The sequence below is a fragment of the Sugiyamaella lignohabitans genome, chromosome B (genome assembly GCF_001640025.1).
Source record: "Sugiyamaella lignohabitans strain CBS 10342 chromosome B, complete sequence".
Taxonomy (NCBI): Eukaryota; Fungi; Ascomycota; class Dipodascomycetes; order Dipodascales; family Trichomonascaceae; genus Sugiyamaella; species Sugiyamaella lignohabitans.
Window position 1 is genome coordinate 3,999,332 of NC_031674.1, and position 16,481 is coordinate 4,015,812.

The following is a 16,481-nucleotide window of genomic DNA, read 5'->3' on the forward strand; positions in this document are numbered from 1 at the left end:
AATTTACGTTATGTCATATATAGATGTCTTACTCCAATTCCGACCGGTCGATAGGTGAATCCTCCTTTCTGAAAAGGAAAGGTTTAATGAGCTGATCATGATATGGTGCCTTGAAATTCTTTCTCGGATTGTTCCTTCTTGTGACCTTAGAAAAATAATTCTTATAAACATCACCATCATAATTTCCAATAGGCGAGTTGATCATGAAGTCACTGAGGTTGAAGGCATCAGTCAAACCGATTGCTTGTTCCCGTACACGCTTGCAATAAGAATCAACATGATCAGTGATTTGATCCAATTGATCAGATGTAATGAATCCATACTTCAAGAAAGCGCCCTCTTTCTCAATGGACCATAGAGAAAATAACCTGGCCAAATCAGAAAGGACATCAATGATGCTACCATCAGTACCATCATCCTTTGCCTTCTGAATTCTGTTAATAAATGCCCGAACAAAGAAATATCTAGTATTGATACGAGCAATTTCAAAGCGGTGTTGAGATAACTCTTCAAATGCTTGAGTGGGGTTGAGGGACTTGGTCAATTCTCGATATAGTGCAACCGCATGATTGATCGCTTGAGAAGATACAGACTCCCATGCTTCAAGAATTACATCAAAGTCCCGAATATCACGTCTACCAAGTGATTTACAACGTACTGGCAGAGTTTTCTTCAGTCCCTTTTGGATCAACGCTCTGCCATTAGATAAACAGAGAACATTGTTGTCACCTTCCCAAGTACAGTTCACTGCCCAATCACCGTATCCTTGGCCAAATCCATTGTAAGCACTGTAACCGTGGCCACCGCACGCCTGTCTACACTCGTCAATTATTTCCGAAGTAGCCCAGGTTGAGAATGCTTTGATTCCCGCTGATTGGGCGAACAGATCCTTCAAATCAGCTAATACCGAGCTCAAAGTAGCCTTATCAGAACTTGTTTGCAGGTTGTCTAGTTTACTTGTGGTAGAGTATTGAAGGTCAAGGAGCTCATCAACACCAGCCTTCATAGCATATAAGTAAGCAAGTCGTGGTAGCAGTCGTCTTTGGTGATGCGTGTAATCCAAAATCTTCGATTCAGGGGCGTGGGGATCTGATCCAAACTGTCTCCGAGCTGCTGCATATCGAATGGCAATTGTGATAAACCTTTTTCCCACACTGAAAGAGTCTAAGGAAATGTTAACACGACCTATTATAAGAGGGCCGTATGCCAATTGTGCCATTGGGGGCTCAGTGACCTTACCGTTGCGGTCGACTTTGGCGTACCTCATGAGCATAAAGGTACGCGGAATACGGACATTTGAGAACTGGATCCAACCATTATCAACGCCATCTCTACCCATCTTCTTGCCGATATCTCCCAGAGCAATACCCTGTTTGAGACTATGGTCATGAACATTGCGCAAAGGAACTACAAAGTTTTTGACACCGTAATCTTTTCCATCAACAATTAATCTCGCAAATACAAGCGCATGGGTGGCAGTATGAGCAGCACCACCGATCCACCATTTACAAGCACCTGAATGAGGAGTGTTGATAATGAACTCATCAGTTTGACGGTCAAATGTTGCAGTAGTCTCTAAACCAGCGACATTGGAACCGTGACCCAGCTCAGTCATCGCAAAACATCCATAGAATTTCTTAGCATTGCTAGCGCCCTTCGATTCCCAGTATGAGATTTGCGCGTCAGTGCCTGATCCTCGGATACCATTCATAAATAGGCCCAGGTAAATTCTGATTCTAGTCAGTGCGCTTTGACTAACCAAGGACACAATTGACATTCTTCGGGCAATTTCTTGAACATCACCGCTCACCTGGAAGGTATATTCTGCCACTTTCGCAACATGCTTCATCGTCACCTCACGAGCCTTCTCGAGAGGCAAGTCATAGCTATCATCATTTGAGAAAGTAGGATCTCGCTCGATGGTGGTTGCAAATGACTCCAGCTTTTCAGTGATCTCTTTACCGCCGTCCAAAAAGTATGTTAGTTGTCGGACATCAAACTTGGTTTTAGCACGCTCTCCAGCCAAAGCAACTGATGGCTCTGTGTAGGTGTTGTAATCTTTTCCATTAATCGTCACATTGGACGTCAGGTTCGGTTGGAGAGCCATCTCTATAATTCAAGAAATAGCTATAGTTATTTCAACGGTCTGAGCACAAATGTAGTTCATTTATATGCAATAATGTGATTGTGGGGTAAGAGTAAAGGGCCGACGCGACCGGGCCAGTTTTTTGCCGTGCCGCTTAACTGTACAGAAATGGGGTGAAACTTGGGCCGAGGAGGATACTGCAAAATGTCAGACGATACCGGCAGTTCGGACAACGAGTAACCGGGCATGAATTTGACTAGCAAAATTCTTAATTCTAGAATATATTGCAACTTCTTGTATTTCTTTTTTAGTTTAGAGGTTTACCGAGTGTTCGAGGAGTGCAAAACAAAAAAATGGAGCAGCCCGGGATTGAACCGGGGACATTTCGCAGTCACCTCCTTACGGAGCTCTAATGAGTGCGAAGCGAACGCTCTACCACTGAGCTACTACCCCAGAAACCTAACCCAGATATTACCGGTCGTTCGCAGGCTTGTTACTGAACTAGTAGGATCTAACTTCTATTTGAGCCCTTCATAAGAAATCGTGTGTTGGGAGTAAAATGTGCTATATTTCATCAGTCAGATAGTTCTAGAAGACAACCGATATTACCATAGTAACGAGTAATCTATTTTGTAAATAATGCAGGTCTTGTTTACCAGTAGTGGGTGGGGAAGTAGTTTTTGTTCACTAAAATGACGTATTTGAGACTAAATTTTAAAACTTCTTCAGTATTTATCAAAGAAGGAATAGAACTAGATTAATCAAGATAGTGGGACTCAAATATTACTTGGATTGGGTTAACTATGCGTAATATATTTTACATTTAGATGAACTAATTAATTGACATGCGTCGTTGTTTCTCAGCTTATGCATAAATTATATGTTGGATATAACCCGATATATGACGCCCCATGCTTAATCTCATGGATCATTGTTATTTCTGATGGTACTTTCTGGCAATTCAGCTTGTTGATAGGAGTTTTCAATCAGAAGAATTCTAGGGGGTTTTCCCCTCTTGCGAGATGCAGGGACCATGATTCACGTGACAATGCAGCCGCACAACTAATATCGAGCCTGCCGCTGGAAGATATATTTTTTTTGACTGATCAACATACAAGGTCTTTCCTGTTTTCACAGAGAGTTCAATTTAATACCAAACAAAATGTCAGAGTTAGAAAAGAAACAGACTACTGATAACGATGGAGATGTCTCAATAGTGGATGTCGCAGAGGACTATGCCACACCAGCTAAAGACCCCGAAAAGATTGTCATTGTAGGTTGATGAAATCACAGACGTAAACCAAATCACGGTACACTAACAGAAATAGCTACCAGGCGCCTCAGAGGATGGTACTGCTGTCTCGTTTCAAATCAAAGAGGAGAGCCACACGCTAGGAAATGCATTAAGATATATAATTATGAAAAAGTAAGTTCTGGCGCACTTATAAGCTTGATCGTGACTCTAACAAATATATAGCCCAGATGTTGAATTCTGTGGATATTCCATACCCCACCCTTCCGAGGCAAGAATGAACTTAAGAATCCAAACATACGGAGATATCACTGCTATCCAAGCGCTGAACAAGGGATTAAAAGATCTGGTTGAATTGTGCGGTCATGTAGAGACAGTTTTTAGAGACCGTGTTTCTAGACCAAATTACTCAACTGTTGAGCCCGAATAAATCGGCGGCCCAAAACCTGCCTGTATTATTATGTAATAATATTATTTATTTTAAGTTGGATCGATGATGTATATAATATACAACAAAATCAGCTTTATTCATAGCGTTAACTAAAACTGGCGACCATTCAAACAGAACTTATGGAAGCAGTCGGCAAGTGTCATTATCGGCTAGAATCGACGAGAGGAGTCAAATACAGGTTGTGTATGAACAGATTGGAGAGAAATAATAAATGCAGATTATATAAATATATGCAATAATAAAGAAAATATGCAGCAACTACTGTAATAGTTCATCACGATAATGCTTCTGTTGGTTGATAAACTTATCTCTACGATAATTGATGTTCTGCTGTTTTCTGGTATTCTTCCAGATAAGCTTCTGCTGCTTTTCTTCAACAGGATCACGAGCCGTAATAAGACCAGCAGACCTTACATCCACAGCCATAACAGTTCCTTGACCCTCTCGAGTGATCTCATTTGATCGCAAGCTTTGTTTGTAGTATCTTTGCAAACTACGATGGCCAGCGCGTAAACCAGGAGCGAGAGCAAGTTCAAATCCTGAGTCGTCAACAATCTCGTCTTCCGGAACCTCATCATCATCCCCAAAGTCATCATCATCATCCTCATCAACTTCTTCCCAATCGTCCTCATCTTCATTTCCATCATATTCAACCTCGTCATTAGCGGGTGCCTTGGATTTACGGGTATAAGAAGATGAGAAATCATAAAACTCAGAAACTTCCAATTTTTCTTGGGTGGTTTCATATGGAATGCGCACATGGCTCTTAGCAATCATATGTGCACGCACACTCTCGACATTGCGACCCTGGAAAGAACAGGCCAAACACATGTTACCAAGACCAACCTTTTCGCCAAGGTACGTAATAAGCCCCTCAAGGTCGACCAAATACTCCTGTTCCGGCACATACAAGCCATACTTCTTCGTCATATAGGCAACATTTTCCTCTACAGTTTGTAGCTCCTTACCATCAACCAGACAAACATTAGGAGGAATATGCAATGCCTTTGCCTTGTATCTGGCTAATTCCTTTTCAATACGAGCGTCCTCGTCAAGATCTTCGTCATCGCTAACTTCCCTAGTTTCAGGCACAGGGACCACATTCTCAGCCTTGGTGTAATGAGTGTCTTCTTCCGAGTCATCGTTATAAAGATCCGAATCCTCATCAGTCACACTCGGTGCATAATGGCTTCCAACAGGATCACCGAGAGAGAAAGTAGAAGAGATGCCACTGGCAACACTACCCTCAGGGCTACTTGGCCTCGAAATCTCTTCACCAGTAGCTGGTCCCTTTGCTGCTGTTGAGCCACCAGTCTTAGAATATGTACTAGAAGCAGCTCTATTGTTGCTAGTGGCCTTTCGTAGCAGTCTCTCTTCTCTCTTTTTATCCTTCTTCGTTACTTGTCTCTGGCCAGAGCTTCGGGATGATGAACCTCGACCAGTTCTTTCTTCAGCAAGCTTTTGAATGTGTTGTTGATTAATCATCTTTTCAGCAAACATTTCAGAGGAAATAGGAGGAAGAGATGCTACTCTTCTCTTCAAATTATACCTGTGCCAGTCGGTTTTCATATGAATTCTTTGTAAATCAGCTGTAGGGAATGTCAAACCACAGGTATTACAGGTAAACAGAGGGGCGCCTTCACCGCCCCTGTTGGGCTCAGTGACCACAATCTCGTTCATTATAATCGTTTCGTTCAGATACTTGTAAATTTCTTCAGATTACTTTCTTCTCGAATCTGTGCAACAAAAATAAATAAATAAATACACAAAGCGTGGATAATGGATCAGATTAGATACTAAATTGCTGCTGATAAATAGCTGGAAAAAATATATTTCTGGGTTAGGATGGACTTCTTTCTGTGTAATCTTTTGTCAGAGGCGCATAAGCGGGTTTCTCAGGTCAGCCGGATTATTACGGCGACCATAGAGCAGCACCCAGAGTAGAGTCCAGAGCCGAATGGAGTTCATCAGACAAGAGTGCCTTTCTAAGATCTAAAAGATCTCTTTCGACTCGGATTACTGGCATTATAACTAGCTTTTGTCCTCAGAGCTGGACGGAGCCCAACTCTGTTCGATTGCTTGTCCGAGATCCAAATCATCTCTTAAGCCGTTAATAGAATAACATTACTATAGCACAACTTTTTAGTCAAATATTTTATGTCTCGTCCCAGCTAATAGGTTGAGTTCGATAATTTAACGGTACTTGACGAAACCGATGTCAGCAGCCTTCTCTCTGAAAGATTGACGACAGAGGTTCAATCCGTACTTGCGGATGACGGCGTTACGGGAGCCGGTGATACGACTGATTACAGGTTAGTCTCGAGTGTAATCACAGAACGCTTCTATGATAGTTACTTACCATTGACGGGATCCCTTACCGTAGTTTCTTGGGTGCGAATACCAAACGTTCTCGTGAGCCATATTGTCTAATTTGTTAGTTACTAAAATCTTGTGTCTGACTTGTCGAACAAGCCCGATGAATTGACGTTGAAGATAGAGAGATAGAGAGCAAAAAGGAGGGTCTTAATAGACGTAAAAATGAACCGAGCCGTAGAGTAATCTTGTATCTGATATCTGGCTTAGCGTTGACGAATTTCTAAAGCAACTGCTCCGTCACCTTGGAAATCCAAATTCTCTGAAATTCAACCCAGATTATAGTAACCTTCAAAAATAAGTTGAACAATAATATTGTGGTTTAACATATGGAGGGAATCTAAAAATCCTCCTCCCAAATAGTTGCTTTGTGAAAATAGTTGTTGAAGAACACGAACTCAAGATACAGATTTAGCAGGTTTACAGTTGCGATATCTCGGCAATATAGCCAACAAAATTTCTTCTGATAATTCATCCAAGATTTCCCTATCTCCCTCTTGCTCTCTAATCATCCCATCGATACGGGTTGTCTTCTTACTCACATTATTTGTTGAGGTTAGAGTTGCTGTTGCTGCTGCTAGCTTGACTTCAGGTAACGCTTTCACTTTGTCAGTACGAACGTGCGTGAAGCTTGTGTGGTGAGTGAGTGCCCTAAAATCATTTAACAGTCACATTTCCTATTACGGCAAAAACTCGCGACTCGCATTTGTTCCTCTAGAAAAAGATATTCAATTTCGACGTGCATTTCTGAACCCTTGACCAGATCGATGATAACAAAAGCCTCACGATATTGATAACCGCCGCACAGTGAAATTTTGTAGTTTATCGGTGATCTGCAAAAAAAATATATATGAATACACATAGATCTAGCTTCAAATTCTGTATTATTTTACAGGAGAAGTGAAATAGAACTGTGATGGCAGGCCATTCTCATAGGCCAAGTGTCAAAAATGGACACAAGCCATTCAAGTCAAAGCATGCTAGTAAGAGTGCTCTAAAAACCCGCACTAAGGGCAAAGTTGAGAAAGAAGGCAATATTAAGGGCAGAGTTCATGTAATGTCTAAGCAAGAGCGAAGAAATACTGCCAATCAACTTCGAAGCAAAAAGGTCATTGAGGTCTCGGAGACCAAAAAAATCTTTGACGGCCGTAATTCTGCACCTAAAATCGTAACCGTTATTCCTTTGTCCGAAGACTGTGACCCTAGTTCTGTTGTCTATCTCCTTAACGAAGCTGCGTCTGACAATGCTAATTCGGTCGTGGTCGAGAACCCTGGATCCACTACTATTTTCATTGACAGATTTAAACAGAAATTGCGATATATCATTCCCAAAAGAAACTTTATTGATGTCCTAGACGCGGCGAAGGTTGCTGATTTTGTCATCTTTGTACTTTCGTCGTCCACAGAAGTTGATGAGTTGGGCGAGTCTTACATCCGTTCAATTGAATCTCAAGGTGTCTCCAACTGTATTGCAGTCATAAATCCTGGTATTTCAGATGTTGGTAATACCAAGAAACAAACTGATGTTCGAGGTTCACTACTGAGCTACTTCACGCACTTCTTCCCCACGACAGAAAAGATTTATGCCCCTGAGATCAGTGCTGAAGCATTGAATGTTACTCGTTTATTATGTCAAAAGTTTCCTAGCGGAGTTGGCTGGAGAGATGCTAGACCCTATATTTTAGCTGAATCTGTTGGCTTTGACCGAGATACCAATAGCCTTACAGTCGAAGGATATTTGAGAGGAAAAGGTTTGAATGCTGATCGCTTGGTTCATATTCCCGGATTTGGTGATTATCAAATTGAAAAGATTGTCGACAGTTCCATCGTTCCTAAACATAAACAGGAACCTATGGAGGAGGATGAAAGAATCCTTGCAGTTCCTTCGGAAAACCAGGAGAATTTGGAAGAACTGGTGCCTGTCGATGAAGATATGGACTCTAACGATTTTGAAACTCAGACTATGGAGGATCAACAGTTAGGTGTTCGCTTGGATGGCCATCACTATTTTACTCGTCAAGACTTGCACGAAGACTACGACAGTGAGGCTGAGGAGTCATACAAACGATCCAAGCCATTGCCATCTGGCACTTCTGAATATCAAGCAACTTGGATCATTGATAACGAAGAAGATGAAGCTAATGATGAAGAGCAGGCTGATGACGCTATGTTATCAGACTCTGAAATGCATGAACTCAATGGCGAGGAAGACAGTTTTGGCGCATCTAGAACAACTCAGTCGGAATACGCACCCAGCGAGGCAGGTGATGTACAAAGTGAGTTATTCGTTGATCTTAGCGCTGAAGAAGAGAGCAGACAATTAGAAGAATTTAGAGCTAGAGCTAAGGAAGACCTTGATTTCCCAGACGAGATTGAAATCCCTCCTAATGTGAGTGCCAGAGAACGTCTCCACAGGTATAGAGGTCTTAAGAATTTGCGGACTTGTACCTGGGATGTCAATGAAAAAGATCCTCGCGCTCCTGAAGAATGGTCAGGGTTAACCCGCATTGCCAATTTCAAGGCCACTAGAAACAGAGTAGCAAAGCAAACTGTTTTGGAAGCTCAGGTGCAACCTGGTGCAAGAGTTAAATTATTTATTAGAGCCCCCGAGTTTATTGCATCTTCATTCACTGGTGAGAGTGTTTTTGTTGTTTATGGACTATTACAGCACGAACACCAGCTGTCAGTTGTAAATCTATCCATCACCCCTAACAGCGAATACGCTGAACCGGTCGCATCCAAGGATGCCCTCATTCTCCAATGTGGTCCCAGAAGGCTTGTTATCCGCCCACTTTTCAGCCAAGCTGGATCCAATGCATCGAATAACGTTTACAAGTATGAACGCTTCCTTCAGCCTGGCAGATCCTCAACAGCTACAGTTATTGCCCCAATCACCATGGGTAATGTACCTGTTTTATATTTCAAACAAAATGCATCATCTTTTGACCTTGTAGGAACTGGTAGTGTTATGGATACAAATGTTTCGCGTATTCTTGCTAAGAGGGTCATTCTCACTGGACATCCATTGAAGATTCACAAAAAGCTTGTCACTATCAGGTACATGTTTTTCAATCCGGAGGATATTCTGTGGTTCAAGGCCGTGCCTCTATTCACCAAGCTGGGACGTTCTGGTTATATCAAAGAGAGTCTTGGTACTCATGGATACTTCAAGGCCACCTTCGACGGCAAAATCACATCACAGGACACTGTTGGTATGGCGCTTTACAAACGTGTCTGGCCTCGTGCTTCTACTCTCTGGACTATGTAACTTCAAATTATGTAACTAATGACTATATTTCTCCATTAACTTGACTGAACAGTGCAAACCCAGCCCAACATGTTCATAAATATACTACTCAACTATTTCTCGGTAGTATGACACCTCTCGGCTAGCACTATTTTGGCAAGTGAGCGGCACGGCATTGAACCCTTACATCTAATTAACCTTCTTCTACTGATATGTAGATGTACTGTGGAGATATCAGCGTGAACGGCATCAAAATCTGCATAACAAGTATTATTCCGAATCTCCAGCTGTGCGAACTTCGAACGTCGACTACTCAGCTAACAGTTGTTATACTTGGGCCAGGTGCCTAATATTAATCTAGTTGGTTTGATCTCACCTTCACTCGAATACTGGACTTGTTCTTCTTGAACCTCTAAATAGCAACAGAGCTTGGGCCCAACTGCGTTTTTGTTACGGGTCTATTGTACGGTACCATCAACACTTACTAAATTTGACTCTTCAAAATGCCTAATCCCTATAAAGGCTTATTAACCAGCTGGAGACACCCGTCTGAGAAAGGCGAGTCTAGTCGAAGGTCTTCCACGGAACAAGCGAGTCAGCCGGACTTGAACAATGACGCTGATACTACCGGTACCCCTTCGTCTATCTCTTCGCCGCAGACTATACCGAATCCAAATCAGAGTCTGTTATCTCTACCCTCACTTGGTAATTTTGACCCATCAGATGATGATATTTATACGTCTATGAGTCCCAATACTGTGGCACCTTTTCCACCAAGTACTGATGGCTCCGGTACTGCTGCAGGATCCAGTACAGGTCCATTCTCAACATCGATTCAAAGACAGGTCCCGACACAGATTTCGCATTGGGAGAACGTTTCCTCCTCAAGTGCATCTATTGCATCTAGTAAGCCTTCGACTATTAGTACTGTTCAGTCAAGTATGTTCTCCAGGAATGCACCAACTTTTGGTACCGTGTCTAGTTACGGGTCGTCAGCTGCTAGTGGATTTGGACGTAAAGGTGGTCTTGAATTTTCAGCTGCTATCGCTGAAGAGGGCTCTTTGTCCACTTCATCAGAGGGCAGAAACGTTATGAGAGTTGTGGACCCAGATGAAATGAATTCTTTGGTAGACGACGTTAATTCCCTTAGAACCCGAGGTTCAAACTTCGGACCGCATTCATCCTCTCCTCATCAACCTAGGACGGCGGTAATCCCCACTAGAAGTCTTTTGCCAGATGTTTCTACTTCCAACGTGTCAACTTCTGCTCTCTCGGACCATTCTTATTGGCCCGAACGGGGCAGCTCTGTTTCCTCATCATGGTCTTCTGCTGGAGCTGCCGGTGGTAGTGGCGGCTCCGGAGGAGGGTCCTTTGGTCGTCCGAATGTTCGAAGACCATTAACTGCCCAAGACGAACTTAAGGATCTTGCTGATAGTTTGACTCAGCTAATGGAGCAAACAATGTCTCGAACGATTGATGTATCCAGAGCTGCGGTATCAGTAAATCAGCTACTGAGACAAACTCTAACATCTCCTCTCCTAGAGAATATTCCTGAAAATGAGATAACACTTCACTCCACCCCTTCTCTTACTCGCATCATTAAAGTTTCATTTAATTTCACTGACAATCTTCTTCTGTCCCCGGTATTCCAGCCCATCAAGATGTTTATATTAAGGGCACTTCATAGTTTAGGCGTTCACCTTAAGCTTGTTCCTCCAGTAATAGGAACTGTCCCTCATCCAAAGAACTTTGCGATTGGATCTATCCCTGAATTACCAGGACAGAATACTGTTGAAGCTTTGATTAATGCGGTTGCAGCAAATGATTCTAACGGTATATCCGAACAAGATGGTGCATTTATTGCTCCTATATTACGTGGGTTTTCTCCTGACTTTTCTGTTCTATCACTCTCTTTTGGATTTCCTCAACGGGAACAGCACCATGTTGATAACACGGCAGCTCTGTACGACATTTCAAGGGACATCCATTTTTATTCACAGAAGAGCTCTATCAGGGTATGTTCTGATGTAGCTACCGCATCTACGTCCACTCAAGTACCAGGTAGTTTCAATACGACACCTCATCAATCCGCTCATTTCATTCCGCCATATAGAGTGCCAGTGAATAGTAAGAGTCCACCAATTTCGATTTCTCTTGCTACTGAGACTGCAACTAATCTAAGTGGTACTCTCGGAGGATATGTATATCCTAAGATCGATCCTTCAGATCCCAACTTGGCCGAGTACGCGAAGTCGACCTTTGCGATTACATGTGCCCATGTTTGTCTCTCAGAGTCCCGTGGTTCTCCCCATCCATTCGTATCTGTTCCTTCTCCAGTTCTTGTCAACATTTATAAAAGTGCCTTAGTACGAGAGCGCAACAAGTACCCTGCGAATAGTCAAGAGCACCAAGAGTATGAAGTGGCAATCAATCAATTGACTTCCAAAACAACGGAGAAGCCGCATGAGCCATTTGGACAAGTAGTATGGGGTGAGCGCACCGTGGTCAATGGATCTATTTCGGATATTGCTATTATTAAATGTAGTCCTAAGATGAAATGCAGGAACTTTTTGGGTGACGATATCTCGTTTGCCCAGTACGATCCAGGGCTCATGTTTGGCAACCTTCACATCAAAAGGATCATTCGAAAGCTACATCCTGGTATGAATGTTTTTAAATATGGAAGCACCTCAAAATATACTACTGGTAAACTCAATGGAACGCGCATGGTATATTGGGCGGATGGAAAATTGCAATCTAGTGAATTCGTCGTATGTTCTGAATCCCCTGTATTTGCTTCAGGAGGAGATTCGGGAGCTTGGGTTTTGCAGAAGAGCGAAGACATGCAAGATGATGACGATACCTACTCTGGATCTGACCATGATTCCACTCTTACAAGTCGTAGCACTGGTGGGCCCTGTCTTGGTGTATTAGGAATGTTACATTCTTATGATGGCGAACGTAAAGAATTTGGATTGTTTACCCCCATCGAGTCGATCCTTAATAGACTACATGAGGTAACACATATAAAATGGGGTGTGGTAGGAGTTCCTGACAGTGAGTCTGAGGATCTGTTGATTGGAGGAAGTGAAAGTAGTGATTCAGGGGATGATGTTAGTGATACTGATCCTGTTTCTGTTGTTTGATTCGGGAGCATAGCTCACTACGTAAATTATTATTTATTTATTTTGACATATGCTAGTTGTAATATTATAATCAGGTTTAATGCAAATGTATTAATGTGGAGCTAGCGCTTCTTTTTGAAGGTGAATGTCTGGCCACCACTTGGCCTGGAGATTCTGCGCGCCCCCTTCGGTGTTGCATCAGAAACATCTCCGTAAGGATTGAAAGCTACGCTTGATGTGTCCTTGCGGCCACGTTGCTTGTCTTTAGCAAGCTTTCTTTTGTCAACAGCCTTTTGAGGTTTGTTGAGCACAGCTGGGGCAGATTTGAAATCAAAAGCATTAAAGGGAACGTCTCCAAAGCTTTGGGCGCTTTGATCTGTTTCTTCATACCGTGTGCCATCTAGGTTTTCATCACCTTCGACCTCTTTTTCATCCAGGACCTTGAGCTTTCGACGCTTTGATCGCTTTGTCTTTTTCTTGATAGTTATTAGCGCACCTTCTTCAATATCAACCTCACGATCTTTACGCTTATTAGAATCTGAAGACTCAAAGATATCACTCGACTCATTAACATTATCCTCAGAAACTGCTGTTTCAAGAGTTTCCATCACCTCTGTTTCACCATTTGCCTCTGTACCAACCCCAGAGCTGACCCCTATTTCTTCGTCAAGATCTCCTTCAATATCAATGTCGCTCATATCGCTATCAGGTGGTACAGACACATACAAGTCCAACCTATCCCTGACCATCTGAGACCGCTTGGAATATGTTACGGGATCAAGAGATGCTGGATTAATTATGCAAGTAAAAAATTTTGATTGGGTGTCCCGCAGTTTCTCAAGGGCAGATCCAATTCTGCTACTACTGAACAATCCTTTTTGTCTCTCTACAACAGCCTCGTATTTCTCAATGTATTGATCATAATCCTCTACAGTGCTGACATCAGAAACCATGTGGGGCTCATCATTAGAGACTTGTGTTTCCTCCTCTAGATCATCTTCAATTCGAGCCTTTGAGCTTTCAATAATCTTAGCCAGTTCGACAGCTGAGGCGCGGACATGACTTGTAACACCACTGGATACACTTAAAATACCAGCTACGGTTGTGGGTTGTGAAATGCTTAATCCTACCAAAAAGTGGTTTGGAACTATAAACCTCTGACTTTCATCTGCTCGGCGTGCAACATTGTCTCGCCATTCATACAAATCTCTGAGAACAATTTGCTGGCTGCGAGATAGTCTGTATTTGATCAATATGGATTGACACTGGTCTTCTATACTGTGGCCGTATCCTGGATACTCATATCTTTGACCAGCTACCTCCCTCGATTCCTTCAAGACGATATGAAGTATATCATTGGCAACCAATCTATTCCGCAGTTGATCAAAAATGTTGAGCAAAAAATGAGTATCAGACCTTGCATAACTTAACATTGGACTCGGGAGAGGTCTGATCCTCCAGTCAGCCAGTTGATACTTTTTGGAAGTCAAAAAATTTGCATGAGTTTCTAATAAATAAGCAAGACCATGTTTAGGTAGTCCAAGGGCCTTGGAAGCACAAAATGTGTCAAATAGACTGACAATGTACAGACCAAAATCTCTCTGCAGCCACATGATATCCATATAGGCACCATGAAGAACTTTTATAATGTTTGGATCGGTAAACACCTCATTCAGTATTTGCAGCTCTTCACGTAGAACAAGAGTGTCGACAATCCAATCAGTCTGGCGGTTGCTTATTTGCATCAAACAGACGATTCCATAATACGATCGGTAGTCGTGATGCTCAAGGTCAACAGCAATTTCTGAAGATTTTTTTAATTCTTCCAACATGCCTTGCAATGTTTCAACGGTGTCGACATAAATAGCCTCTGTACCCTCCCAGCTCTTGGAAGGGATAGGATCACGTACTATCATATCTGGATATGGCTGGTTAGCAATTTCATTCTCGTAGGGTTGTGAATAATGAGATGCTAGCTGGGTATTATCGGAGTCTTCTTCTAGTTCACCATCGACAAACTTGATAGATTCGTCAAAAGGAACTAAAGAGTGTGGCTTCGAGGTTAATAACGGCTTGAAAGGAAGATTCTTGGAGTTGTTGATCGGTCTCTTAAAATTCAGCTGAGGTTTCGGCAAATCTTTGGAATGATGAATGACACTATCCGAAGCGGCACCATCTACCTTCTTGGTCGCTTCTTTGGCATTCGAGCCAATTGCAATGCCATTCTTTTGAACACTGCTGCCACTCTTTGATTTTTTCAGGGCATCTAAAGAAATATCAGTTTTCTCGAACAAAGTATCAATTACGTTGCTTAGATCCTTCCAATGTGTGTTGATATCTTGGGCAACTGTCAAGGTCTCTACTTCGCCTGGACTCACACTCGCAACAAGACGATTTACCAAACCAAGTAGCCTGTTAGAAACCTCTTCTGAAGATTGCTCAAGAGTCTTGTCTAAGGACTTATAAAATGCTATATCCTGAGATGCAACTTTACTGGCATTCCTAATCGTGGAAATAAGCGCAGACAGCACTTTTTTGTTTTGGTCTTCGGACATTCTATGACATGAACAGCTCGAGTAAGGTATTTCAATATGGTTTGCAATTTAATATGCAATATAATATATAATTTTCGATCTGCATAAAAATTAATGGACCTAACCCAGGTCGAATCAATCGAGTTTGGTTTGCAAGCAGTAGTCGCGGGTTCATCTATTATTACTTTTATTTCTATTTTAGCTATTGGTTTTATTTATAAGAATGAGATCATTAAACAGAAAAATCCTGTACTTCACTCAATGCAAAACCTAATATTGCATATGTAATCCTATTACCCGCTAGGTAGTAGTATAGAGGTTATCTTTAAGTCCGAAGACTATAAGTAGTTGATGCTTCTTAGTTTAGTTGTCCCATTATGAGGTTGTTATAAACTTAGGCTTCAGTGCAATGCAGCTGCTAAATTTTTTTGAACCCTGCTTATGGCTACACAGTCGTCGAATAGTGTTTTATTTCTAAATGAGACTTTTTCCACAGCATACTGCGTTCTATGACTCGTATAATATTACCATATATTACATTTAATGACCTTCAGAGGAGTCAAATAGTGCGGCAGTCATGTCTTGGTACAACCCCAAGACAAGACCCCGATGCAGGGTCCAGTAATGGAGAAATATGCAGGTCTATTCGAGATCTTCAAACGTCATTTCCCTTTCAAGTCTATCAATGAAATCTGCCATTGTCTTATGTCTATTTTGGGCAGCTCTTTTACCAGGCTCAGTTTTAAAAGTATCTTTCAAAAGGAGAAGTTTATAGTAGAAATGGCCGTATGCCGTGTCAACAGTTTTGTCCACATTGTATAGAGGACGGGAGAATGCCCCTGAGTAAGCTGCCACACGAAATATTCCCATGGCGCCAATGGCATCCAGCCTATCAGCGTCCGAAACACTATAAGAAATGTTAATATAGACACAATCACTTGAAAAGCTCATTGAAAGCTTGTAGGCTCAAGAACTCTTCGGTTTGATATGGAACCTGGGATTCTCTTCTGGATACAACTGCCGACTTGGGGTAAGCACGAGTGAGCAGGTCAGTCGGATCCAATCGTATGAGAAAGAGTTGACTTGCGTCTTCAACCCATCGGTTCAGCACAATTTTTACCTACCAATGGAACTCGACACAATTCTCATGCCAATCTGTCCAGCTGTTGCTCGACTTAAGCTTCTTCTCGCGCTGATATCCACAATCACGAACGATTCGAAGAACAATGTTGGCCATTTCTGTAGGAACACGTGCCTCATCTACTAAGCCAGTTCTTAAATCTTCCTCTATTGTGCTATACTTGTCTGATGATACGTATTTATAGTCCAAAAGATCATGGTACAAAGCTGCTATTTCTACTATAAAGAAGTCGATTGGAGTCTCGCTGGATACCTTGTGTGCAATTTTTACCG

The 16,481-nt window shown here is 42.1% G+C and overlaps 5 protein-coding genes and 1 non-coding gene across 6 annotated transcripts; 2 read left to right on the forward strand and 4 right to left on the reverse strand.

Moving 5' to 3' along the window:
• Positions 1–28: 28 nt before the first annotated feature.
• Positions 29–2,107, reverse strand: POX1 (acyl-CoA oxidase; the record flags this gene model as incomplete). The annotated part of the gene is made up of 1 exon (XM_018880368.1): positions 29–2,107. The coding sequence occupies one exon, from the start codon at positions 2,105–2,107 to the stop codon at positions 29–31; it is 2,079 nt and encodes a 692-aa protein (XP_018738194.1).
• Positions 2,108–2,440: 333 nt separating this feature from the next.
• AWJ20_3357 lies at positions 2,441–2,539 on the reverse strand (the record flags this gene model as incomplete). Its single annotated transcript has 1 exon — positions 2,441–2,539. It is a non-coding gene; the product is annotated as a tRNA-Ala (tRNA).
• A 1,508-nt stretch (positions 2,540–4,047) lies between these two features.
• REI1 (Rei1p) lies at positions 4,048–5,469 on the reverse strand (the record flags this gene model as incomplete). Its single annotated transcript, XM_018880369.1, has 1 exon — positions 4,048–5,469. The coding sequence occupies one exon, from the start codon at positions 5,467–5,469 to the stop codon at positions 4,048–4,050; it is 1,422 nt and encodes a 473-aa protein (XP_018738195.1).
• A 1,609-nt stretch (positions 5,470–7,078) lies between these two features.
• TSR1 (Tsr1p) lies at positions 7,079–9,430 on the forward strand (the record flags this gene model as incomplete). The annotated part of the gene is made up of 1 exon (XM_018880370.1): positions 7,079–9,430. The coding sequence occupies one exon, from the start codon at positions 7,079–7,081 to the stop codon at positions 9,428–9,430; it is 2,352 nt and encodes a 783-aa protein (XP_018738196.1).
• Positions 9,431–9,912: 482 nt separating this feature from the next.
• SSY5 (Ssy5p) lies at positions 9,913–12,555 on the forward strand (the record flags this gene model as incomplete). The annotated part of the gene is made up of 1 exon (XM_018880372.1): positions 9,913–12,555. The coding sequence occupies one exon, from the start codon at positions 9,913–9,915 to the stop codon at positions 12,553–12,555; it is 2,643 nt and encodes an 880-aa protein (XP_018738197.1).
• A 101-nt stretch (positions 12,556–12,656) lies between these two features.
• On the reverse strand, positions 12,657–15,089 carry RRP6 (exosome nuclease subunit RRP6; the record flags this gene model as incomplete). Its single annotated transcript, XM_018880373.1, has 1 exon — positions 12,657–15,089. One exon carries the CDS (start codon positions 15,087–15,089, stop codon positions 12,657–12,659), a length of 2,433 nt encoding a protein of 810 aa, XP_018738198.1.
• Positions 15,090–16,481: the final 1,392 nt, after the last annotated feature.